Source organism: Panthera leo, chromosome B2, assembly GCF_018350215.1.
Source record: "Panthera leo isolate Ple1 chromosome B2, P.leo_Ple1_pat1.1, whole genome shotgun sequence".
Taxonomy (NCBI): Eukaryota; Metazoa; Chordata; class Mammalia; order Carnivora; family Felidae; genus Panthera; species Panthera leo.
Genome location: NC_056683.1, coordinates 50,384,289 through 50,410,797, shown reverse-complemented (window position 1 = coordinate 50,410,797; position 26,509 = coordinate 50,384,289). Strand labels below are relative to the sequence as shown.

Below are 26,509 nucleotides of genomic sequence, written 5' to 3'. Positions count from 1 at the left end.
CAGCTGTCATCTCCTCAAAGCTCAGTGGCCACAATTGCTTCACATGCCGTTGTCTGAACAAGTCACCAGAGAGTGGGCAAGGACTGCCATGGTTGGCTAGATCCCTAAAGATTTACTGCCTGGGGGCACCGTTGGGGCAGCCAGCCGCTCTGGCAGCACTTGGCAGTATGGATGGAGGCTGGATACTTGCAGATACGGCCTTACAAGATTTTAAAAGCAAGGTGTAAAAAAATAAGATGTAAGATAGAACATCAAATAAAAGGAAATGAGAGGGTTTTGTGTGTACATTTATTGTGTTTGTGATATGTATGTACACACAAGCATATGTAACTGTCTAATGTTAGTTGCTGTGTGGGAACTTGCTTTCTCACAGTTGACAACCAGGGCCTAGAGCTGAGAACAAAAGGTGCTACGAATCTCCTCCTTAAGTTCACTGTGGCCAGCCACCTCCCTGAAGGACTTCTAAGAACTACCAGTTCAGCAGAACTGTGGTAACCCCCTCTACCACCTTAGCATAAGTATCGGGGAGAGGGTGGAGGGCATATCCTCTTAAGCCAAGAGAGGAGCACTACAGAGAAACCCAGGGAGAATTTAGAATGTCTCTAAGAAAGGAGATTGACAGTCCATTCCCCAAATGGATGGGTGCTTTTCCTGCAAGATCAAGAGAAAAAGCATTGGAGAATGTAGCAAGATGGTCCAGTCAGGAGGTCCAAGAAGGAACAGAGACTTTCCCCACTAGATGCTGCTTCTCTGAAGCTGCAGAAGGCGAAAACTGCATGCGCCTCTGAGCTCCAGAGTGAGTGGCCTTAGAGGGTAGATCAGATTGAGGAGCAATAGGTTTTGGGGGCTCATCAAAGTAGCATGCAGACGGGAACATGCTGCGGAAGTGGCTTCCTGGGAGTCAGCCACAGGCAGAAGTTGACTCTTGCAGGGGACAGGTTAACGCCTAGGGGGTCTGGCTGCCAGAGAGTTTCTCCCCATCCAAGGAGAGGGCTGTCAGATTGCTGCTGGCAGCTCTGTGGAACTAATCTTCCTCCTCTCTGCCTAGGAAAAGGGTGGGGGAAGGGAGATCTGTCCTGCACATGTAGCGCCCCCTCCCCTGCCCCGAATCAGTGTAGGTCTTCCCTCTCAAGCTTCTGCTGCTCACATGGTTCCTTAAATAGTCACTTCACTGTCATTACTGCCTCATCTTTTTTTTTTTCTTTAAAATTATTGTCCTCTCTGCTGTTGACCATTGCACTCATAGCAGATGCTGCCTTTCTAATCAGTAATTGTTGCTAAGCTAGATAAATAACATGTTTTCTCTGAGTCTGCACATGCTGGGCAGACTGGCAGACACTTGACTTAAGATGAGGACTTTGGAGTTCAAAGACTGCCATTTCTGGAGTTTCATTACCCTGTCTGTGCATCATTCAGCAGATCTGGTCCATAAATACAGTTAGTAGAAACTTTAGCTTTGTCCTTGCTTTCTTTAAGATGCTTTGGAAAGGATTTTTTTTAATGTTTTTATTTTATGTAGAAGCCATGCATGATATACATGTTATTATTCAGAACATGTAACAAAGAGCTTCACCTTATATGACAAATATTGAAAACTCCTGCTTCCTCTTCCAACTGCTTTGCTGGCATTAGGAGCTTGAGTATTAGATGACTGTTACAAAATTATGGGGAAAGATTTTTAATGTTTGAAAAAAGTTGTGGTTTTTTTATCTGCCTTATTAATCACTGTGTGTTTTCCTTTTATTATTTTCCAGATACCAGAGTAAAAGGATGGTTTCTTCTGGACAATTATATACCTACTTTTATCTGCTCTGTCATATACTTACTAATTGTATGGCTGGGACCAAAATACATGAAGAATAGGCAGCCATTCTCTTGCCGGGGAATTTTAGTGGTGTATAACCTTGGCCTCACATTGCTGTCTCTCTATATGTTCTGTGAGGTAGGTCTCTTAAATGCGTTCCAGTCACCGTCCTGAATTGTGTTCCTAAATGAAGAAGGGCAGTGTGTCGGGGGTGGGATGGGTGCACCTGGAGGTCAAATACATGACTCCATTTTGAGTATGTTTTAAAATTGATTTTTCAAAATGCAAGAGTTGTTTGTACAAATACGCCTTTTAGAACATCTAAAATAGAAGACTTTGCTATCGATTCTTTGGTTATGTTTCATATTCAGAATTAAATATTTTCAGAAATACTTTTACGCAAGCAGAGCAAAGAATGGCAAATGAACAAAATGTGAAAAAAACAGACCTGTGAACGTTTTATTGTTGAGCATTTAATAAATGCAGGGTTCTTGTTTGGAGGTGGTGAGGAAGGAAGTGGGTGGCAGTTGTGTTCAGTGTGCTTTATGGTAAGTCAGCCTCTTGCCTGGTCTGATAACTGTAAATAGCTTTGAGATTTGACAAGTTATTTTTTTAGAAGCTAAGAAGAGAGGATAGTGAGATCTGCGTTTAGGATTTGAATGGTCTAAGTTTGGGCCAAGTTATTTTTTCTGTGTAACTGGGATGTTGAAAGCCATGTTTGATGATCTCAAAGGCTAGCATTGTAGCTGAAGTAAAAAGGAAAGAAACTGGAATCAAAACTTAGGTCCTCCCTCTTTCCCGCAGTTATGTAAAACAGCCTTCAAAGCCAAGCGGGGGAGGGAAGCTGCCCTCCAAGGGTAAGCACGGCCTCTGTACGTTTTTAGGGGAGGGGACTTCACCTTTCAGGCTTGCAACACAAATGCCTCACCACACAAAAGTGTCGCTGAATCTCTGGGTGGGGAATTAAGCCATACATAAACATTTGCAAGCACTTCCATTTAGCTTTTTAACCTTTTATGGTGGCTTTAATTCTCCATGGGATAGTAAAGAAGAAATAGGGGAGGTGAGGGAGGGGAGAAACCAGGATGAATCTTGAAATTAGTGTTTAGAGGAAAGCATGAACCCCCCCCATCAGCCGCAGGCTTCTCCATCTCTGTCTGCATGTGGCCGTGTGCAAGAGCGTGTCTGGGTTCATACGCCGGTGTGAAACACTGTCTGATTGCGAGAGGTATTGATTGGACCTGGGCCAGGTCTGTGTCCTGTTCTCCCAGGTAGGTTTCAGAAGGCAGCGAAAGAGTTTATGATTAGAACGGTAGATGCTACTATCATTACTTTTATGCTTGGTACTCTGTGAAATGCTTACAACCTCCCTTTTTGCTTTTTTCTGTCCTGTTCTAGAATGAAGGCAGTTTAATTAGCCTCCAAGGTGGATATTGCAGGACTGGAGGCAGGGACAGTGCGCAGGAGTGTCTCCCGGGCCCAGCACTGTGCACATCTCTGTGTTTAAGGAACAAAAGTGCAGCAGGTTGTCAGGTTTTCAGAGTGAACTGTTTACTTTCCCACAATTGATAGATGATACAGCTGTTTCTTTAAGAAAGCTTTTATAGAGTTTATTATTATGCATAACAATATTCTAGACAAAAAAATATTTAAGATTATTAAATCTTCTAGTGGTTAAGGATCTGCCTTTTCTGTTTCCCAAACCCTGGAGACAGAGCTATAACCTCATCATTTCACCTCTCTCAAACAGATAATTCTTGGGTAAAGAGGGGAAGCAAAGTGTTGTATAAATTGCTGCTGTATGCAGGTGACTGAACTTGGAAGGGTCGAGAAGCACCGTGGTAGGAAATACAGATTTTCCCTGACAGTTTGGTGAGGACTAGAGAAGACGTTGAGCAGTCTCAGCACTGGATAAAGAGGCTTAAGAAATATACAGTCGGAAAACAATTTTAACTCCTGATTTAGAGTGAGTACATTAAGCAGTAATAATAATAATTCCTTGGGGTGCCTGGGTGGCTCAGTTGGTTAAGTGTCCAACTTCAGCTTTGATCATGATCTCACAGCTCATGAGTTTGAGCCCCGTATCAGGCTATGTGCTGACAGCTCAGAGCCTGGAGCCTGCTTCAGATTCTGTGTCTCCCTCTCTGTTTCCCTCCCCGCTCATGCTCTGTCTCCTTCTCTCAAAAATTAATAAATGTTAAAAAAGATTTTAAAAAGTGTTTCAAAAAAAAAATTCCTTAATCAAGTTTCTAAAAATAAACCCAAATCAGATCTGCCTGAGTTTAAAACAAGCCCTGGTACTTCCCAAGTTAGATAGTATTTACATTTGATGTTTGTGTGACTTTTTTTCTGTATTTACATAAACCCATCAATAATATCACTGTAACATAACCTTTGTCAATTTTTTCATTTCATTTTAGCTACTGTTTTTCTTTAACTTAGCATTTATGTTCCACTGAATATTAAAACATAGGAGGGTAGTCATGGGGTTTTATGACCAAAGTGAGGAGGGGACAGATCCCATTTGGGCCCCTCATCCCACAGAAAGGTCCCAAGAGCTGGAGCCATTTGTCTGCGGTCACACGGTTGGCAGGGTTGGCAGGGTCATGATTATTAGTCGTTATTTACCCTTCTGCTTATCTGTATACTTGGGTCCGTAAGGAATTTAAAAAATAAATACGTAGTCATTGATATTTGTGTGTATTTAATCCTGTGGCATGAATTCACAGCTGCCTTGGCAAGTTCTAGGCTAATACAAATAAAATTAACTGTCACTCACAGGAGACAAAGAGAAATCTTGAAAGAAGGAAGGTAACAAGGAAGTAAAAGGGGGAGAGTCATTATAGCTTTAAAATTACCAGAAGAAGGAAAATAACAATGACTTTTAAAACTGTGAAACGGAGTTTAAAATGTAGAAAAAATTTAGACTTGTTTATAGTTAATGCATTTGATAGCAAGAAAATTGAAAGGAGAGACATGGCATTACTTCTTATTACCTCATGAGCTTGGTGTTTTATTTCTAAGAAAATGTTTCTGGATCCCTGATTTGAACAGTGGTATGTTTTAGATTGAAAGTCTAGGGCTTTATGGCAAGCCTTTTAACTTTTACGTATTAAATTAGGTGTTACCTAAAATCACAGTCAGTGACGAGGCTCAGAAATAAAATTTCAGTTAATAGAAAACAGCTTGGCTTGTGTCACTCACCATTGTAAATCTCTATCCTTAGTAGCAAATATAAAAATCTTATGTGCCTCTGAGAGGCAGGGCATATGTCATGCTTTATCGAAGCCCCACTGTTTCTCCAAACTATCTGTATGTCCCCGAGGTCCAGATTGAGAACCCCCAACCAGATAATGCCAGATGTGGCTTTTCCTCAACATGTGGTGTATGTCCAAGTTGGACTTGTTTCCACTGTCCCCTCTGGCAGGCTTTCTGAGCCACTTCTGACTCCTTTGTTAGTGTGCCAAACATGGGAGTCCCACTCGGGCAGCTGCTGTATGCCAACCATTTTGGTATATCTGCTCTCCACCTGCCTCTGGCCTCTTGTCCCCCTAAGCTGAGAGAACCTCATTGCTTGGTTTGTTACAGTCCAAAAGGGAGCATCCCTGTTGATCAGCCTGGGTCTCATGCACTCATCCTGGGACTCAGCAGTAGCTGCAGAGGAAGCAGGGTCAGTACTGCATGGTAGGCTTTGAACTTTAAGAACTTCTGGCCCCTTTCCTCAGGAGGAGATACTAATCTCTCAGCCTGCGCCTTCTGCTTAGCTCTACTCAAACCCCCCAATACCAGTGTCTTTCATTTTTCCCATCTACCCCCAAGAAACTTCCTTTCAGACCTAACCAAGCCCACCTTTATTTGACAGTCTCCATCTCATTCTTGAAAACTACTCAAAGATCAGTTCCCCTGTGAAGGCAGGAGGACACTGAGTCAGAAGACTCAAGCTCTAAAAGGCAGTGATTCTTTAGCCTCTCTTGTCTTCCTGCTATTCCCAACAAACATGACACATGGCTTTCCATTAAACCACTCTGTGGGTGTGGCCTCTGCCTCCTGTCCCTCACACAGATGATGCACTTACAGAATGGCTGTAATCTCCATGTCTCTTCCCTTTGTTAGTAGGGCTCCATCAGATGTATCCTGAGCATTGGGATAGAACAGTTGCAAATGCTAAAAGAAAAAAGAAAAGGCCTCAACCACCATTTTACTTTATTAACAACAAAAATCACAGATTACAAACAAGATTATTTTTCAAGTACTTACGTATCTGTATTCCCTTGCAGTTAGAACTGTCTCGAGCATTCAGAACATTTAACGTGTAATTTTAATACAACAATTGAGGGGCACCTGGGTGGCTCAGCCGTTTGCCTCTTACTTCAGCTCAGGTCAAGATCTCACAATTCGTGGGTTCGAGCCCCACATCGGGCTTTGTGCTGACAACAAGCCTGGAACCTGCTTCAGATTCTGTGTCTCCCTTTCTCTCTGCCCCTCCCCTGCTCTCACTTTGTGTCTGTCTCTCTCTCTCTCTCTCTCTCTCTCTCTCTCTCTCTCAAAGATATACATACATACATAAGCAAGCAAGCAATGATTGATAGCTGACTGAATAGATGGATCTGGATTGGCATAGATCTAAAACATATTCTTTTTTACCCTCTGAATTTTTTATTTTAAATTGTAACTTCAGGGGTGCCTGGGTGGCTCAGTTGGTTAAGCGTCTGACTTCGGCTCAGGTCATGATCTCACGGTCCATGAGTTTGAGCCCCGCGTCAGGCTCTGTGCTGACACCTCAGAGCCTGGAGCCCGTTTCAGATTCTGTGTCTCCCTCTCTCTCTGCCCCTCCCCTGTTCATGCTCTGTCTCTGTCTCAAAAATAAATAAACGTTAAAAATAAATAAATAAATTGTAATTTCAGAACTACTTCAGAATATGAAAAATAAAATCACATAAACAATATCTACCTCATAAATATTGATCTTTTATTATCAGTTTGAATTGTTTACTTAAAAAAGAAAATATTACAAAAATGCATCTGAAGTACAGTCCCTTCCCAAATATAACTTCCCTCCAAAGTTCCTATGTTTCTTCTCTGGATATATTTTTATATTTTTCAATACATATGTATGTATACTTGATAGCACGTAATATATTGTGAGGAATTTTTTTAACTTATGTAAATGGTTTACTGTGTCTACTCTTTCAAATAGCCTCCTTTTAGTCATTGTATTTTGAGATCAATCCATGTTGAAACTTACAGATTTAGGTAATTAATTTTAACTTCTTTATTATTTCAGTTTTACAATTTATCATACCATTTTGTGCAGTTCTCTTTGCATGGACATACAGGTTTCCAGTTGACAGTGTTATATTGAGTACTCTTGGTCTCCTTGTGCAAATATTGCTTGTTTTTGTTTGTTTTACCAGATATATACGTAGGAGGACTTTAATGACTGAATCTGATAGTCACTTGTCTTTTAGTGGGGAAATTTAACCTATTTTCATTTAGTGTAGTGATTATTTTGGAATAATTTCTTTGACCTTTTTTATGTGTGTACATTTCTTTTTTCATTTACTGATTTAAAAATCATTCCTTCTAATTGTATATTTTAGTGTTACCCATAAGTTTTGAATATGCCTTTATGATTTCATAAAGTCTAAAATGAATTATTCTTTCTATCTTCCTGAGTAACACAGGACCTTAGAAGTTTCTGCTCTGATCCCATCTTCCATGTCTCGGTTGTCGTGTTGAGTCCCAGCGTGTTCCAAGGTCCTGAACAGTCATCTTTACACTCTGGGGTTGCTCTTCTCTGTGCTATTGACCTGTGAAATTCATTCTTGCCTTTGAGTCTCTGTTTTCTTCTTCTAGAGTAGTTCTTTCCTGTGAAGACTAAACTCTTAGTCTCCATTTGAGCATCATTTTATTTGTCTCTAAGCTTGAATAGTATTTTAGTGGGGCATAGAATTCTAGATTATTTTTCTTCAGTGCTTTGAAGATTTATTCCAGGGAGGTCAGCTGCAGTCTTGTTTTTGTTCATTTGTAAGTAATCTTTTTTGTTCCAGGTACTTGTTAAGTTGCCTAAAAAACTAAAAACAGTTGCCTGGGTAGCCCTCTGCTTTCATGTAACTCATTCAGGACTTGTGAGCCTTCAGTCCAAAAGTTTACATATTCCATGAGTTGAGGAAAGTACTTTGCCATCGTTTGCTAGATTCTGGCTTCTCCTCCTCTCTCCGCGGTTAGACACATGCTAGATAGTCCCAGACTCCACACATGCTGTCTTTTGAATATTTGTGCCTCTTTATCTCTGTCCTCTGCATTCTTCTGATTCACCCACATTTTCATTTGTGTCTCCTGTCTCATCCATCTATTGAGTTTTTAAGTTCAAATGGCTGTATATCATTCATTTCTGAAAGTTTGCCACTTGTCTTTTTTTCACTCCATAACGTAGGAGCATCGCGGGTCTTTTTTTCTCTGTGATCGAGATATGACAGTTCTCTCCAAACTTAACCATTTGTTTTCAGCCACATTTGTGAGGTCATACCTCTGGGAATAATTATTAAATCTTAGTGAAATCTCTTCTTTGAAAACAAAAAGAGTTTGGTGTTCTGGATAAGCATCCCAAACTAGTTTTGCTGGGTGGGGTTATCTCAGGTAATGTGTCTTCCCCAAGTCAAAGATCTTAAAAGGACTTCAATGTAGGCAAACTTCCTCCTTTCTGAATAATGCGTTGGGGAGGGGCCTCACCTTACATTTAAGCATCAGAGGTGATGCACTTGTTTTGGAGGGTTCTGTGCAGCTTTTCTGTATATGAGTTTGTAGTGGGGGAGTGGGTTCTGTTTTTGTTCAGTTTGCTGCATTGCCAGAACCAGATGTCCGTACTTTTTTTTTCCTTTGCATCTTCTTTTGAAGACTTCTGATGCTTCTGATGCTTCTTTATTGGAAAGATGAAAGAAGTTTGCGAGATGGGTGTTCTGCTTGTGCCTTCTGACCTCTCTGTAATTGTGGGGTTGACACTGTTGAAGCAGCTGGGCAAGCACCTGACAGCCTGTTCCTCCCAGGGCTCTGGCTTTGAAGGTCCTGATAGAACCACAGAGCAGTTGCTTTGGAAACACTATATTCTAAACTGTCTTGTTTTCTTTCCCTTCAGTCTTTCCTAAAATAGAAATATTATTGTGGGGAAATAGGATTTGGAAAAACACTGAAAAGACCTGGTAGTTGATCATTGAATTTTATTAAAAAAAAAAAAAAAAAAGATTTTGTTTACTAAAGTACTTTGAAAACAATATTTACTATTCTGCTTTTCTCATTTAACAGAGGTATAGAGAAGTTCAATCATCTGGTGAGATTAATACTTCTCAGAAAGGCCTGATGATTGCCATAAAATAGTTCTCACTCTCGGTTCCCCTGCAACAGAAGCTCTTTGCTCAGAAGGAAACTTATCTCAATGAGTGGAAACACCCCACGCAGTTATGCGCCCTCAGTTGATCTGGCACTGCCCTGAGAGAATGCCTTATATTGGGCAAATGGAGAAAAGGATGCAGCCTTCCCTTCACTTCCCACACCCAGCAGAAAGGGGAGGATTACCTGCCAGTTGAGAGCAAGCTTTGGAGTTGGTCCAAAGCCAGGCCTGACACCTCTAAACTGACCCCACAAGCCTTTGGTATAACTTGGCCTGGCGGCCTGGCGGCCTGGCGGCCCGGCGGCACGAGAAAACACATTACTTTACAAATCCTCGACCAAAGCAGACTTAATCTGCAAAGCAAGAGTTGGTAGATGGAGAGATGGAGATCTCTCTTTAAATTATTCAAAGGATGCCCTGGCTGGGGCTTCTGTAACAGGAGGGGCAACACCACCTCAGGCCTACTCATGGGCTTTCATGCTCTGGAAGCAGAAGGAGCAAACATCTGGCTAGAATCTTGGCAAAGATTTATATAGGTGCCTGCCTTACGCCAGGTAGTGGGCTAGCTCATTGACTGTTCATCACACTGCCACTGCCCTCTCTGTGGACGGAGATTTCCCAGGTAGGCCTGGGATTCAGGCCTGTGCCTTAAACCATTGTGCACCACTGTCTCAGGATGCTGAGTCTTAGCTTGAGGTCTTGCTCTCCCTAGCCACTAACATCCCCATGAAATATAAAATGAGCATTTCTGGCTGTACACGTGAAAGCAACTTAGTAGAAGCCACTCCTCAGGAGGCCTGAAAAGTGAGAGAAAAGGACTACCAGCTTAAGAGGGCAGGGTGTAGGGTTCAGGGAAAAATGCCAGACATACCTATTTTGGGTTTGGATGAGGACAAGCTGTTTCTTTGTGCTTTGTTCTGAAGACTTTTCTAGTGTATAGAGCCTGTCCTTATGACTTAAGAGTATTTCATTCAGCAGTAACCCAAGGGTGTTTCTGGTAATAAGGAAAAAAAACAAAACACTTTTCCAGAGAATTCTTCATGGGTAGAGCACCCCCATCGTGCTCTTATTAAGGATTGAACTGCCGTTTGAGATTGCAAGTGAACTGAGAGCCAGAATTCTGGGTGCCTGGTGGTATCACCAAAAAGTTGTGTGACCTTGGGGCACCCATATCACTTCTCATCTTTGTTTCCCTATTGAAAACATGAACTTATACACAAATCTAAAAAACACACACTTGGACATTCACATGGAAACCATAAAAACTATGAACATGTCAATCACACACTTGGTGTTGCTTAGAAATGCCCTTTGGGTCCTATAGATGCAATTGAATTCCAGTAAGGACAGTCTCTAGTCTCATTGTCTTCTATTGGATGGATGTCTGCTTGGGGGTAATGACCACACAGCTTACCAAGCCCCTATCACTAAAAGCAGCCAGCCCTTTTGGAAAAGGGTTATCTTGTGGCTCTGACATCTTGGAGTAGTGGGGTGAATGGCTGATCATGGTCACCCAAGAAGACATTCTTCTGCTTATTCTTTAAATGTTAAGTGACCTTGTTTCTTGAGATGCTTTGGTGGCATTCCAGAAAGTGCTCTGGAAGTGGTTATCACGCTAGAGTTTATGCCTCATTTGTGGCTAACTGTGGTGTTAGATGAGAAAAGTCACCTCTCTCATTATTAGAAATTATTAACTCCACGAAGTGAATCATCCAGACCTAGCTGTGCTATTCACCTAACTTTTCTTCTTTAAATGAAAAGATGCATGAAACCACCTTTGGTTATTGAATTTGTCTCCTAAGAAGAAAAAGCTTCTAGCTCAGCTTTAATTATAGCCCTTTCCATGCTCCTGGCTTAATTAAAGTTTGCCTTACTCCAAGGAAGGGGAAAGCACATATGGTTTGTAGTAGTGCTATTTGTATTTTGATTACTTGGGAAAAGCCAGGTAAATAACGCACACTGTTGCTCTTGGAGTAGCTGTACTGTGCAGGTAGTGGCAAGCTGTGCGTTGTGACCACTTTTTCATTGAGGTATAGTCCTGCCCTCTTTTGAGCTGATTCCCAGAAGCCCAAGACAGAGAGACCTACCCTTACTTTCAGTGCCTCACCTTTGTCCAGCCTCCTGGGCCCTCTTGCTTTGCAGTGTCTGCAGCAGTGTGTCAGATTTCTGGGGACCTGACCAAAGCAGCTCTCTGGAAAGAAGCCAGGCCTGAGTCCTGAAGGGAAGTGGTAGCTAAGGTGACTTTGACTAGAGCATTGTCTCCTCTGATGTGTTCCTAGTGGAGCTGGAGGGAATAGCCTTGAAAACCCCATGCTGTTTCCCTCTGATGGGGGATGGAGGGAACAGAACCTTCTGGCACTGGCCCATTTTATGGAGAATTGCTGAGAGTCTTATGGAGAAACTTTAAGTCAGGTGCTTGGTCCTCGTGTGTTAAATTATTCTATCCCTTCAAAAGCAGAGGATACTTGAGAATTCAACTTTCCATATCCCCCCACTATGACATTTGATGGGGACTGGTTTTTCCATCTTGTGAACAGAAGAATTCAGACGAATATTGTCAAATTCAAGTTTCACTAAAATACTTTGTTTCAATTTCTCCATTTACAAATGACACCTTTTGGGGTTTGGGGTTTTTTTGTTTTGGTGGGGGTTTTTTGGCTATGAATAACACATTAGGCCTCAATTTGAGGGGCAAAAAGCCATGGCTTGACCTCTTTATCATTAGTTTAGCAAATATTTATTCAGCACCTCTGGTGTACAAGTCCCTGTGCTGGGTTCTGTGGATGCAGGAGCCACAGTCCCCACCTCTGTGAGCTTACCAAAGGGCGCAAAACAGACCCTTTAACAAAGCGTTGAAAGGAGGAGCATATGAGCACATACCACAAGCTCACAAGGGTGAGCTTAGAGGAAGAAGGATAGACTTCAGCTGGAGTGCTCAAGCAAGCGATCACGAAGAGAATTTTAACCAAACTTTGAAGGTAGATAGGATTTTTAGAGCTAGAGATGGGGGTACCTGGGTGCAGACAGCACTCAGGTTGAAAAGAATAAGTTCATGGTCACTGCTAACTTCATTGTGTTTGTCCCATGTGCCAGCTTGGATAGGATAAGCATTTGTACACTCCATGCATCTCATTTATTTCTCAGGGCATCCTGAAGAGGTGGGACTGCTATTTTTGTCCTGTTTGGGGAATGAAGAAACAGGTGTATAGAGATGGACATACTTGGTCTAAGGTCACCTAGCTAAATGTGGGATGCTAGGATTTAACCTCCTCCTGGCTAGTGCCCAAACCTGTGCTCTGTGCCCTTGGTCATATCGAGGTGGGTGAGGAGTGGCATGCTTGGAGAAGGAAAGGGGGCCCGTCTGACTTTAGGTCAGGGAGCAGGGGAAGTCAGCTTGGGGGAGTGTGTGGAAGAACGTGAATGCTTTGCCTAGGGTTTGGGATTGGGTTCTGAAGGCACTGAGAGTCTGAAGGGTTTTAAACCCAGAATTCAGTGGTTTGGGAGACCCTGGGGCCCCAGTGGAAGTGCTGAGTGGCAGTGGTGAGCAAGGGAGAGATGCCTGGTTGTCAGGGAGTCTCTACTAGGAGATCAGGATGGCGGGCCTGGGGCAGTTTGAAATGGCACTGGACGGATAAGAGCTTCTGGTTGGTGTACCTGCTTCACGTTTCAGTGCTGGGGAAGTTCATCCACCCAAGACCTGAAGTTCTTGAGCTTCTAGAGATGGTGGGTATTTTAGATAAGGATATTTCCCCCCATTTAAAGGAAAAGGGACAAATGGAATTTTAAGGTAATTAGCTTAAGGAGCAAGGCAGTCCAACCTGGCTGCCTTCTGAAAGACATTTTGAAAGAAAGGCATGTGTCAGTCCCTTCTGCTGGAGTTAACAGACCCTTCCTCAGTCAAAGTGGCTGCAGGATTACAGGGAAGGATTAGTCCTCTTCTTCCTCAGAGAGAGAGCTCCCTTGCTTTTCCCCTCTACCACCAAGGCAGGCATTCATGGATGCAACCATCTTTAATTTTGTGCGCGCGCGCACACACACACACACACACACACCATTCTGTTCTCAAGTTGGCAAAAGCAACCCAGGGTATCTCAAGACACTATAAACCAAAACAGTAGCTGGAAAACAGTGATGGTAGGTCCTAGAATTTTAAATTAATAAGATGCTAAAATTTCAAAAATATGTCCTAGATACATGAGGACAGTCACTGTTAATAAATTTCAGTAAGGCTATCATTGTTAATGTATCTTTTAAATGGCATAAATTTATCTTCATGAAGAACTTTGCTGTATTGTCCTTACTTTTTATCATTTTCAGGAGTCCTGTGAAAATCTCATCGAGAACCATTAGTTCCCTTTCTGTATCGTCACAGAAGAGAATTCATTGGTTCCCTCAGGGGGTAAAAGGAAAGGCGGCAGCTCTTCTGAGGGCACACATGCCAACACCACTGACTCCCAACCCCTCTTGGGGTTCAGGCTTTGTGTCTTGATTCTTGGAACTTGAAATAAGGTCTGCATGTGGTGTGCTTCACTGGCTGTGACTTAAGAGGACAATAGACCTTATAAATTACCTTGTGGATGTTGGTTTTTCAAAGATAGTGCAGTGTAGGGGCACCTAGGTAGCTCATTCGGTAGGCATCCGACTTCGGCTTAGGTCACGATCTCTCATTCTGTGAGTTCGAGCCCCGCATTGGGCTCTGTGCTGACAGCTCAGAGCCTGGAGCCTGCTTCAGATTCTATGTCCCCCTCTCTCTCTGCCCCTTCCCCAGTCACACTTGGTCTCTCTCTCTCAAAAATAAATAAACATTAAAAAATTTATTTAAAAGATAGTGCAGTGTAGTTTGTATGTGGTTTATTTTTTTTAAGTCTTAACATAGAAATTGTAGAAAGTTAGAACAGAACCTTTAGAGATAATTTAGTCCAACCTCATCTTTTTACTTTAAAGTACCCAGGGCCTGAGGAACTCAGCGGGCTCGTCTCAGGTCCTGGGCCTTGGTGGATAGGATAGCAGCCTAGCTAGCCCAGCGCTCCAGCCTTTCGCTTCCTAATGCAGACTCTTCATCACATAATGATGCCTCCCTCGTGTGTGCCCCAAACCCCTGTGCTGGTCTTTGGCCACGAAGACCATGTTAATGCCTGATGCTTTTTTATGTATAGACGATGACAAAGCCAGAAAGCAAACCACAGAAAGGAAGTTAATAGGAAAAAAAGCAGTTTCTAAGCTGGGTGTCCAGTGAGAGTGCAGTGGCCACACCCACTACCGACATTTCTGAGGTCAGACTGGGTAGAAATTTAACCGTTTGTCTTCAGGCCCTTGTCATCCTTCGTGGCTCACCCACCATGAAACCCGTGGTTTCCACTCCTAGTTGCATGTTGAAATAGCTTGAGAGCTTTGTAAAAGGCCCCTCAAGATTCTGGTTTAATGATCTGGGGCGAGGCCAGGCATTAGTTTTTAGAAACTCCCCAGGTGATCCTGTTATGCAACTAGAATGGGAACCACAGCTTTGAGCCAGTGGTTCTCAAACTTTAGCTACATCAAAGTCACCTGTAAAACAGCCTGTTACCACACTGCTGGGCTTTGCACCCAGAAATTTCTGATTCAGTAGGTCTAGGGTGGGGCTTGTGGTTTTGTTTTTCTAACAAATTTCTGGCAGATACCGATGCTTCTAGGTTAGGGACCACACTTGATAAACCACAGTATTAGATTCTCCAAAGGTCTGTGATCATGACTCTGAAGCCCTATCTTGATGATCTGCCCCCAGAGTTTTGATTTTGAAGGTCCAGGGTAGGCTCAAGAATTTCCATGTCTTGTAAGTTCCCATGGGATGTGAATGCAGCTGGACTGGAGAACACAGTTTGAGACCCAAGGCCAGTTTTTTATGCTGGATACCAGATGAGATCAGGCACGAGGCAGGCCACAACATTTGTACCCATCTAGTGCCAGTTGGCCACCAGAGAGAAAGTCACCAGGAAAACTCAAGGTCACCATAGGCTTTGGGAGGAAGTAGTGAGCTACAGTTTACCTGGACAAGGAGTAGCACCTCGTAGGTGTTTGTTTAGAACATAGTGTGGGGGCACCTGGGTGGCTCAGTTGGTTGAGCATCCAACTTCGGCTCAGGTCATGATCTCACAGTTCATGAGTTCAAGTTCCACATTGGGATCTGTGATGACAGCTCAGAACCTGGAGCCTGCTTGGGATTCTGTGTCTCCCTCTCTCTGCTCCTCCCCTGCTCACACTCTGTCTTTCTCTCTCTCAAAAATAAACAAACTTAAAAAAAAAAAATACTGTGGACATGCACAGGTGTTCAAATTAAATCTCTTCTCTGGACATTACAGTGGATCCTTAAGTCTCATCTAGACCAGGTGTCCTCACTGTGTACAGATGAGGAAACTGAGGCCGTCATATTGAACTGGTGATACCTGGAGCTTGCAGCTCAATTCTGGGGTCCTTTCTGTGACACTGTGGAGGTCTGCTTCGTGGACCCAGGGGATGATACAGCAACAGGAAATAATGAAGGCGAGGCTTACTGAATGATCCTAGGTTTTACAGCACCGGTTCTGGGAGTGTGGTCTCTAGACCAGCACCATCCATATTGCCTGGGAACCTAGGAATTCTTGGACCCCACCCCAGGCCTACTGGATCAAAAACATTCCCCAGTGATCCTGTTTTAACACACCCTTTCAGGGATTCTGATGCCCCAAGGTCAAGTTTGAGAAGCCCCTGGTTTAGGGAAGGGCTGAAGCTGCCTGGTGGGCAGGACCCAGAGAGCCTGCCACCAAGCTGGTCAAGGCCTTGTGACAGCCTGGGGAATTGAAAATTGTGGAGAGAGCCAGCTTGGTAAGGCAGCACCCTGGAGTGACTCCCAGTTCACCCCTTGTGAAATTGAGGCTTAGGTCATCTAAACTTCCCTTTGTCCACACTCCCTGTCATCCTGATTTTTGCTCAGGAGCAAAGAGCAGACTTGCCTCAGCCAGCCCAAGGTCAGTTGTCGCAAATTCAGAAACTAATTGAAGTTTAATTGAATAGGGCTTTATATGTTCTGATATTGTTGGTGATTGGCTTTTTCTGTTTTGTTTTGTTTTGTTTTATTTTAGTTAGTGACAGGAGTATGGGAAGGCAGGTACAACTTCTTCTGTCAGGGCACACGCAGCGCAGGAGAAGCAGATATGAAGGTATGGTCTCTCTTTTTTTTAATAGTTTTTCTTTTTAACAAATCGTACAAAAAACAAAAAGTTCATGACTTCACTGCCCAAGGTAATTCCTACTGACATTTTTAAAAGAATTTTTTTTAACATACACATGGTATGAAAATTAGAACAACATGAAAGGTTTAAGATAAAAACTGCAGTTTCATTTAGTAAAATTGAGTCCTATTAATTTTAGTTTCCGGGGGGGCGGGAGGGGGGGTTAGAAACGCATGCATTTCTCAGCATTTATATAAACAGGATCTTATGAATAATGCCTTAAATGCTATAATCATTCCTCAGAGTGCCTTGGGAGAGTGGTCTATTTGTACATTGTGACTTCCATGCTGAGTGTTTTACATAAAAGGCTGCTGCTATATGTTCAGCATGGCAGTCCTTCCTCTCCTTAAAACTATTTGATGGGGCGCTTGGTGGCTCAGTTGGTTAAATGTCCGACTCTTCAGCTCAGGACATCATCTCAACGTGTCGTTTTTTTTGTTCATCTTGGAGGATGTCAGTGGTTCTTTTAAAATTTTTCCCTGTTGTCATTTCCAAGCTCCTCGCCCCCTGCCCCCACCCCCAGTATTCTTTAGTTAGCAATGCTCTCCAAATGACCAGAGCTCCTAGCTGCTGAAGAACTTGAGCCAGTGGGGCTTTGAGTGAACCTGGGATTCTGAGATGTTAGTAAAACATGTCAGGGGTGGTATTCCAGAGAAACATTGATGACCTCTTTCTCTTAGATTATCCGTGTCCTCTGGTGGTACTATTTTTCCAAGCTCATCGAATTCATGGACACCTTCTTCTTCATCTTGCGGAAGAATAACCACCAGATCACGGTCCTGCACGTCTACCACCATGCCTCCATGCTGAACATCTGGTGGTTTGTGATGAACTGGGTCCCCTGTGGCCACTGTAAGACTTAAATTGAGGCGGGGTCTGGGAACAGGTGTGAGCAGAGGGGCTGAATTAAAACCAAGGCTTTTAGAGAAGGTGCTGCCTCTGTAGATTTCTAGGTCAAGCATTTGAACTTTGTGTCTGAGTTGCTTTCATGATAGTGTGGCTGTGCACTCATTGAGCTGATAGAACCTTTTTCTAGCTAATAAACCATCCTCTGCTAACTTGGCAAAGTGAGGGAAAGACCAGATTTCCAGCCTGGGGCATGTTAATAAATAGGGACAGTGTCCTCTGTCATATAGGGCAGCTGTTCCAGGTAATTTCTAGTCCTTGTTTCTCTACAGTGTGGAAGGTGTTTGACTGATACAGGCAGGCCAAAAAGACAGAAGCACAACCTTGAGGGAGTACCAGGGAGTAAGACTACTGGTGAAACGCAGATTTAGCTGAGGGGCACCTAAGAAGTCTTGCATATACGCTAATACAATGACCCTCCCAGGGCATCATCAGGGGCAGGCACCAGCATTTGAAGTAAATGCTCAAAGAAGGATGGGTGTTGTTTTTAGAAAGCTTATGGTCTGAAGTCTCATAATTTTCAGAGATTAAATTGTCACCATTAGATTTAGCTTGGGAGTTCTAACAAATGTTCTGATCAAAATTTCTGCCATCCAGCACTGAGGAATTTGAGAACCTTTGGGTCTATTCATGTGTTTTTTCCTAGGATAGCACTGACCTTGATTAATTCGGCCCAGCAAGGTTCACGCAGTCATAGAATTTTAAGACTAGAAAGGGAACTTGCCAAACTCAGCTCCCTTTGGGTTTGGGAGAAATGGAGATAGTAGAAGGTTTGGTAGAGCTCAGGTTCCAGGGCCCCCTCTCATGTTTTTTTTTTTTTCTTTCCCCCACCATCACATCTTATGGCTCAGGATTAATGACTTAACTTTCTAATAGAAACAGTGTCTCATTGCATTTGAAGAGTGGGTTACATTTTCAAAGAACTGGCAGGATAGTGGATTTTAACAAGCCCCACTGGGCCCATGAGGAACAACCACAGGAACTGCACGTGACTGGCCCAAGGTCACACAGCCAGTTACTGTGCTAGCCAGGAGTAGAAATGCACTCCCTGATCCCAGCCTTGTGGACCGTGGCTTGTGGGAAAGCTGGAGAGCTCTGTTGGGTTGCCTGCTGTGGGGGAGGAGGACAATCTAAAAAAAAGAATTGGTGATTCTACTGGAATTTAAAAATCATGCGATAAAAGAGGAGTCTTTTGTCTCTAAGGAACTGGACTCTGTATTACTGAAAAAAAATGTATGTATATATAAACACACATATATGTGTGTGCAGGCCTTCCAAGGCCTCTTCAAACCTAAGCACGTGTATTAGACAACCAGCTGTGAACATACTGCTCGTCTGCTCCCTTCCCCAGGCCTTCAGCACAGCAGTCTGAGGCACTTGGGCATGTAAAGAAAAGCAGCTAGGTGATAGGAGTCTGGCGACAAAACCATTTGGTGCCAGAATGGGGTGGCGGCCTCCTGACTCTTGTATTCAGTGCCTCCCTGGCAGCTCCAGCTGACCCTGGCCTTAAAGCATCCCAGCAGCTGCCTGCCCAAGTGCCAACTGAATTCTGAGTACAGGTCCGTGAAGTGCTTATTGCTGCAGTATCTGCCAGCCCCTATTCGAAAGCATCTTTTTGGGGGATTTGAAAAGAATTTTGGATTTTTTTTTAACTTGTTATGTGTAAAACACTGATGCATTCTCCTTCCCAAATCCCCTCTGTTCTTTCAGCTTATTTTGGTGCCACACTTAACAGCTTCATCCACGTCCTCATGTACTCGTACTACGGTCTGTCATCTGTCCCTTCCATGCGCCCATACCTCTGGTGGAAGAAGTACATCACTCAGGGCCAGCTGGTACGTAACTCTCCCTCCCAGGACTCTCCTCCCAGGACTCGGTGGCTCCTCCCGCCTCTTCCTGGCTGTATTGTTATTTAATAGCCTCTAGGGGGCGCCTGGGTGGCTCATTCGGTTAAGCGTCCAACTTTGGCTCAGGTCATGATCTTGCAGTTTGTGGGTTCCAGCCCCACATCAGGCTCTGTGCTGACAGCTCAGAGCCTGGAGCCTGCTTCGGTTTCTGTGTCTCCCTCTCTCTCTGCTCCTCCCCTGCTCATGCTCTGTCTGTCAAAAATAAAGAAACGTTAAAAAAAAAAAAATTAAAAATAGGGGCGCCTGGGTGGCTCAGTCGGTTAAGCATCCGATTTCGGCTCAGTTCATGAACTCGCGGTTTGTGAGTTGGAGCCCTGCGTCTGCCTCTGTGCTGACAGCTCAGAGCCTGGAGCCTGCTTCCGATTTGTGTCTCCCTCTCTCTCTCTGTTCCTCCCCTGCTTGCACGCGCACAGACACACACTCTCTCTCTCTCTGTCTCTCTGTCTCTCTCTCTCTCTCTCTCTCTCTCTCTCACTCAAAAGTAAATAAAGATTAAAAATTTTTAAAAATAAAAATAAAGTAATAGCATCTAACATGTGCCTCTCGCGCCCTTTCTTATTTGATCCAGTTAAACTACTTGCAGAGAGGAAAATTTTCTTAATTTTAATTGGTGAGGAAATTGTGCCTGTGGGCGCACAGCTAATTGGGTTGTAGAATGAGAACTAGAATCTAATTTTCTGACTTCAAGTTAGGCCCTTTGTCCTTAGTTTGTGCACAAAGTGTGTGTGTGTGTGTGTGTGTGTGTGTGTTTCCGTTTCCAGGAGTTTTAGAAGGAGCTGGGGGGCGAGGTAGCAGGAGTCCCAGCTACTTGTAGCTGTTAGGCAGTGAGGATGTCTGTTAAGGCAGGTGCCAGGTGACCTCTCAGCCCCCGTGTAGCAAAGCACCTGTTGGTGAGAATGGCACCTGCTGTGCTTCAGATGACAGCCTCCTTCCTGAGATTCACCACACCGGGGCAACTGTTGCATTGGTGGTTTTGTCTCACCATCCTTTGTTAAGCTTCCCTGAGCTGTCAGCATATTACAGATGCATACTTCTCTCCCCTTGTGAATTCTTTCGTGAACTAATTATTAATATTACTACTAATCTTAAACACTGACATTTGTTGAGTCTATGTAAGGAAGCAGTTTTACGTGGACTATTCCAATAGTCTCATTTCATGTTGTTATCCCCATTTTGTGGATGAGGACGCTGAGGCAATAGGCCAATGCTAGCTGATTGAGGGTTTAGACATTAAACCCTTAGCCCTAGCCCTGCCCTATCAACACATTTTTCTAAAGAAACCAAGCTGATTCCAATCTTTCCAAGTCAATTATGATTTTCCAATATTTAAAAATAATCTGGCAAAAAAAAATCTGAGAAGATGGTCTGAACTACTTATGTGTTTGACATTTCATTATCACCTCTTTGCCAGCTGCTCTGCAGTCCTTGTTAATTTTTTCAGTCACCTGTGAGAAGGGATAATTGTTCTTTAACTTTCTTGTTACACTTGAGAAGTGATGCCGAAATTGATTTATACCACCCAGCCCTGGCTACGCAGAAGCAGCATTTAAAAGAACAGACTGGGAAAATTGGTTCCCCATTTAAGCTCTGCCCTTTGAAGTAGAAGATTGCACTCAGTTTGCTTAGATTTAAGCACCACTCCTAGTTATTTCTTAGCCGGGAATACTTAACCTTAAAAACGAGAAGAAGGGAAAGAAAACAAAAAACAGTTCTACATAAAAACCCTGGGAGCTGGGATATGTGATGGACAGAAACCTGCCCCCTGTTGTTATTCCTCTAGAAGACAACACCCTTCAGGAGCCACACCTCATTTTCACTCCTTTTCCCTGTTTCTCCAAGCAATTCCACATGCTTTTCAAGATTTATTCATCAGAAATTATCTATGAACTTAGCATTAAATCCCGATAGAAGTTCAGACCAGCCTTCTTCAAACCCAAATGGTACATGGATAAGGAATCAGAAGAGTGTCCAGTGGGATTGCATATCCCACAGAGATACCACTGTTATCTTTAAACATACACCCCCCACACCCTTCCTTTCTCCCCTAAAAAGGTAAAGCAAACAAAAAAATATCTTTCATCTCTATGAGGCACCTGGGTGACTCAGTCAATTAAGCATCCAGCTCTGGATTTCTGTTCAGGTCATGATCTCGTAGTTCGTGGGTTCGAGCTCTGCTTTGGGCTCTGCGCTGACAGTGTGGAGCCTGCTTGGGATTCTCTCTCTCCCTCTCTCTCTCTCTCTCTTTCTGCCCCTCCCCCACTTGCTCTCTCTCAATAAGTAAACATTGTTTTTAAATACCTTGCATCTCTCTATACAGGGTCCCTAAAGTTTGTATGTGGAGGGGGGATTAAGTTTTCATTTCTTTACCCAGCTTCATTGAGATATAATAAGCTTGTAGCATTGTATGAAGTATATGGTATAATGATTGGATATATGTATGTATTGTGAGATGATTAGGACAATTAAGTTCAATTAACCTCTAGAGTCACTATACATAGCTCCCAATTTTTTTCTTGCTGTGAGCACTTCTAAGATCTACTCTCTTTTAACAGCTTGCGTATGTACAATATAGTATTTTTAACTATTCTCTGCATTTTTTTAAATTTTACTTTAGAGAGAGAGCATGCTTATACATGTGCATGTGAGTGCAAGCAGGGGAGGGGCAGAGATTGAAGAAGAGAATCCCAAGCAGGCTCCATGCTGTCTGTGCAGAGTCCGACATGAGGCTTGAACCCATGAACCTTGAGACCATGACCTGAGCTGAAATCAAGAGTCCAACACTTAACTGACTAAGCCACCCAGGCATCCCTATTTTCTGAATTAGAGAAAAGGTGATTGAAGTAGCCTGGAAGGGGAGAAGAATATATATAAGACAAAGGCACAGGGTCCCTGGGTGGCTCAGTGAGTTAAGCTTCTGACTCTTGGTATTGGCTCAGGTAATGGTCTCACAGTTCATGGGTTCGAGCCCTACATCGGGCTCTGCACTGACAGCCTGAAGCCTGCTTGGGATTCTCTCTCTTCCTCTCTGTCTGCCCCTCCCCCCCAAATAAATAAATAAACATTTTTTTTAAGACAAAGGCAAATACATAGTGTAGGATAAATTTATGTATAAATGTATGCATAGTGTTTATGCAGTGACTGACTTCTGCACCAGAAAGGCCTGTAAGTGTTTATTCACAGACTGAGGAGTGCTGGATGGAGAGCCAGTCTGGGGTGGCACTGTGTCCATGGGCCATGGCTGATCAGCTGTATCCCCTCTCTCCCACCAGCTTCAGTTTGTGCTGACAATCATCCAGACCAGCTGCGGGGTCATCTGGCCGTGTTCATTCCCTCTTGGGTGGCTGTACTTCCAGATTGGATATATGATCTCTCTAATTGCTTTCTTCACAAACTTCTACATTCAGGTAAATCTCACTCTTCTGTGGCCTTTGCTAAAAAGCCCCTCATCTGTTCATTTCAGGGGGCCATCACAACACGTGGGACCCTTGCTGTCACAGTGACAGGGCAGCCCCTGCCTACAGGAGGGGGACTTCTGCCAACATAGGAGATGCTGAAATCTGTCCCAAACCTCCAGAGGGCTCCATCTTTGGAAAGAGGGCTCGGGATTCACGTGGGAAAGCAGAGCTGTTGAACAAGCTCCGTGTTGGATTGCTCAGGGCCCCCTGCAGACACGTGATGGGTGATTTCAGTCAGTCTCACAGCCCTACTGCTCAGAACTTTGTGACGAAATTAAATGTCCAAAGAAATTTCCCTCACAGCTCTCAGCTGTAGATAGAAATCTGCCTCTTTGTCCCAGTTTTCTCACACGTCCACTGCTTGGGTTTGGGGGCTCAGTTCATTCCGAAGTGCATGATGTGAGGTAAGTTTTACTCACAGAAGGGTCCATTTAGGGTAGATTGTCTCCCATGGATCACTTGGTGGCTCCCCGCCACCCCTGGATGACGTGTGTTCCTGCTCCCGTGCAGTGCCTGGTTCTGGGCAGGCACCAGAGGTCAGGAGCAAGGGCAGAGGCCATGGATGTGGAGGCAGTAAAGCCCAGTCCGTCGACCAGCCACCTGGGGGCTCAGCCCCTTCCCTGTGCCCACAGGCACCTTTCTTCACACACCCCTGCACATGGTGTGTTTGAGTGAGCTCGTGAGCAGACCTTGAAGATAAGAGATGTGAGTGACGGGAGAGCTACTACTACAGAGAGGGAGAAGCTGGTGTGGCCTTGTAACCTCGATAACCTGCCATCCGGATACAGACAGGGCGAAGCCAAATAAAGCGCAAATGGAATTTTCTACTTAATTTTTAGAATAGCACTTATATCGCAGCCTATACCTCCCTGAACTCAGCTCATGCTACGCCTCAAAAAAGAAAAAGTGATTAAAACCGGTGGCAAAAAATGTACCCAGGGTCGCCTGACTGCAGACCTCGCGGTATTGGATGCTAGCAGGAAACTAGGTTGGAGTTAGGGAAGCAGGGCGCCCCCATCCACCAGCAGAGCACCCATTCACACGGCCTGTCTGCCCTTCTTCATTTCAGACTTACAACAAGAAGGGGGCCTCGCGGAGGAAAGAGCACCTGAAAGACCACCAGAATGGGTCCGTGGCTGCTGTGAACGGACACACCAACAGCTTTTCTTCCCTGGAAAACCATGTGAAGCCAAGGAAGCAGCGCAAGGATTGAAGCGGAAGAGTTGAAGACCTCCAAAACCCATCGTCTGATTGTAAGCACAGTATGAGTTGTGCCCGATGCTCGTTAACAGCTGCTGTAACTAGTCCGGCCTACAATAGTGTGACTCATGTAGGACCTCTTTCATCAGTTCAAAACCCCTAGAATACCTATACAGATTATACATGTAGGCATAAGATTTTTAACATTTCTGGGCTCTCACCGACCCTGCGCTAGACTATGGAGGGCGTATTATTGTAGTATACGACACTGCTGTTGCCTTATTAGTTATAACATGATAGGTGCTGAATTGTGATTCACAATTTAAAAACACTGTAATCCAAACTTTTTTTTTTTTTTTTACTGTAGATCATGCATGTGACTGTAAATTTGTACAATGTTGTTACAGTAGAAAAACACACATGCCTTAAAATTTAAAAAGCAGGGCCCAAAGCTTATTAATTTAAATTAGGATATGTCTCAAGTTTTTATTCATTTTTAATAGCTCTGTTTAGAAAAATCAAAGACCATGATTTATTGAACTAGCGTGTGACACATAATGTCAAGTGACTTGTATATGTGAAATCAGAAATGGCACCTTCAGTTTTATAATATTGGCTTTAAATCAGGCAGGCTCAATTCTAGTGGAACAGTCAGTTTAACTTTTTAACAGATCTTATTTTTTTATTTTGAGTGCCACTATTAATAATGTAAAAAGGGAGGGGGGGCTCTAAAGCAGTTTTGATGAAACCTAAGTATATATTCTTTGTCTTCAAGATTTTAGGAAGTATGTAGGGCGAGTGGGACATTTAAAATATCTGAAGTGCTAAGTGTTTTTATACAGGAAACAACGCCCATTTTGCTTTCCACTCGTCAGAGGGAGGATGTACACTTTTCAAAAGAGATATTGAATATTTACCATTTGACGGAATCCCATAGATGAACAATGGGGAACTAGTTGGCCAGGGTCCAAATTTGGGTTGATTCCTGTGCTGCTGTCTGTTTTGACACAAACTTCTTTTAAAATGTGCCTAGCTTATTAAAATGAATAAATGGGGGGAAAAGGGACCTTAAAAAGTTTTAAGGTAAAATTAAACAGATAGCTATAGCCTAAGAGAACTGGGAAATTGGATAGAGATAATTTGTTTAATGTAAATCTAATGGTATGTCATTTTTTTTTCTTAGAATCTAAAGATTTGTGTAGAACTGCTTATTTAAAAATAAGACTGCTTATCATAAAATCATGTCTATCACACTTGAGGCAGTGGTCAAACAAATAAGGACTATTGTGTGTGTCATTTTAAAGTGTTGAAATTTAGTCTCTGAATATCTTCTGCATTCGGGGAAAAAACAGTCATTGAACCACTCGTGACGCATCTGAGAAGGTCATCGACAATGTATAAACTAATTGTTGGTTTGATATTTATGTAAATATCAGTTTATCATGCTTTAATTTTGCACATTCATATTATAGGGAGCCGATTGGTTCTCTTCTTAGTCTTGTGGGTTTTCTGTTTGGAAGGAGTCACAGCATCTGTTTACATTTACCTTATCAAATCTAGAATGTGTATATTTGTAAATGTGTGTCTTCCTAGGTACTAGTTTGCGAATGTCTTTACATATTTCAATACAGAAACTATAACATTCAATAGTGTGCTGTCAAAGTGTGCTTTAGCTCACCTGGGTATATCCACACTGTTAAATAATGTCTGAACATTAATCATTAAAACATTTTTGATTACCTGTGCTCGCGTTTTACGTTGTTTGTATGCTACCAATTCGGACACATTGGAGGAAAACCCACTTTCTTCACCTTGTAGGAACTCACCCAGGTAGATGTAAATAATTTAGTGGGAAAGGTTATCCTGTTGCTCAGCTCACATGAGGACAGATCCCCATGTAGTGAGGCATGGTGGTCAGTCCCCCTAATGGTTTCGTCTCGGCCTTTTTCTGATATCCCAACCAAAGGTCCCAGCTTTCTAAGCCCACCCTTTCCCCCTCCCCCCCTCCCCTCCATGCCCCCCTTCCCCCTTTCCTCCCATCCTCCATTCCACCCTTCTCCCCACTTTCACCTCTTCCCCTACCAAAATTCTCCTCTTCCCCCTTCCTCCCATCCTCTCTCCCTCCCCACACCTTCAGGCGATTAGTTACTTTCCTAGGTCTAGACCAGAGGTCTGCACATTTTTTCTGTAAAGAGCCAGAGAATACAAATTTTAGGTTTCGCAGTCCATACAGTCTCTGCTGTGACTTTCTATGCCGTTGTGTAGAGCAAAAGCAGCCATAGACAATACGTGTATGGATGGACGTGGCTGTGTTCCAATAAAGCTTTACTTGCAAAACACCAGACCTGCGCAGCCGTAATTTGCTGACCCCTTCTCTAGAGTAATGAGAACCCACCTTAGTCCCAAAGCCCTATCGCTTTCTTTGCCAAAGACCATTTCGTGTCCCCAAGTCTGACCTACAGATCCAACCATGTACACAGAGCACTGACATGTTCCTTCCATCTCCTTCGTACCACATGGTCCCCAGTGTAGGCTGGAATCTTAGCTTTTTTTTCTTTTTTAATTTTTTTTTTAACATTTATTTATTTCTGAGGGAGCATGAGTGG

The 26,509-nt window shown here is 43.4% G+C and overlaps 1 protein-coding gene across 5 annotated transcripts in view; it reads left to right on the top strand.

Annotated features, from left to right (window-relative positions):
* ELOVL5 (ELOVL fatty acid elongase 5) overlaps positions 1–25,644 on the top strand; it is an 80,365-nt gene extending 54,721 nt beyond the window's left edge. For 4 of the 5 annotated variants that reach the window (XM_042939058.1, XM_042939054.1, XM_042939055.1 and 1 more), the window contains 6 exons: positions 1,755–1,942; positions 16,286–16,363; positions 17,116–17,287; positions 19,052–19,176; positions 22,518–22,652; positions 23,773–25,644. In XM_042939058.1, the coding sequence (XP_042794992.1) occupies positions 1,755–1,942; positions 16,286–16,363; positions 17,116–17,287; positions 19,052–19,176; positions 22,518–22,652; positions 23,773–23,916 (842 nt within the window). In that variant the 3' untranslated portion in view covers positions 23,917–25,644. The remainder of the gene's footprint in view (positions 1–1,754; positions 1,943–16,285; positions 16,364–17,115; positions 17,288–19,051; positions 19,177–22,517; positions 22,653–23,772) is intronic. The other variant, XM_042939056.1, reaches the window with a different exon arrangement.
* The last annotated feature ends 865 nt before the right edge of the window (positions 25,645–26,509 follow it).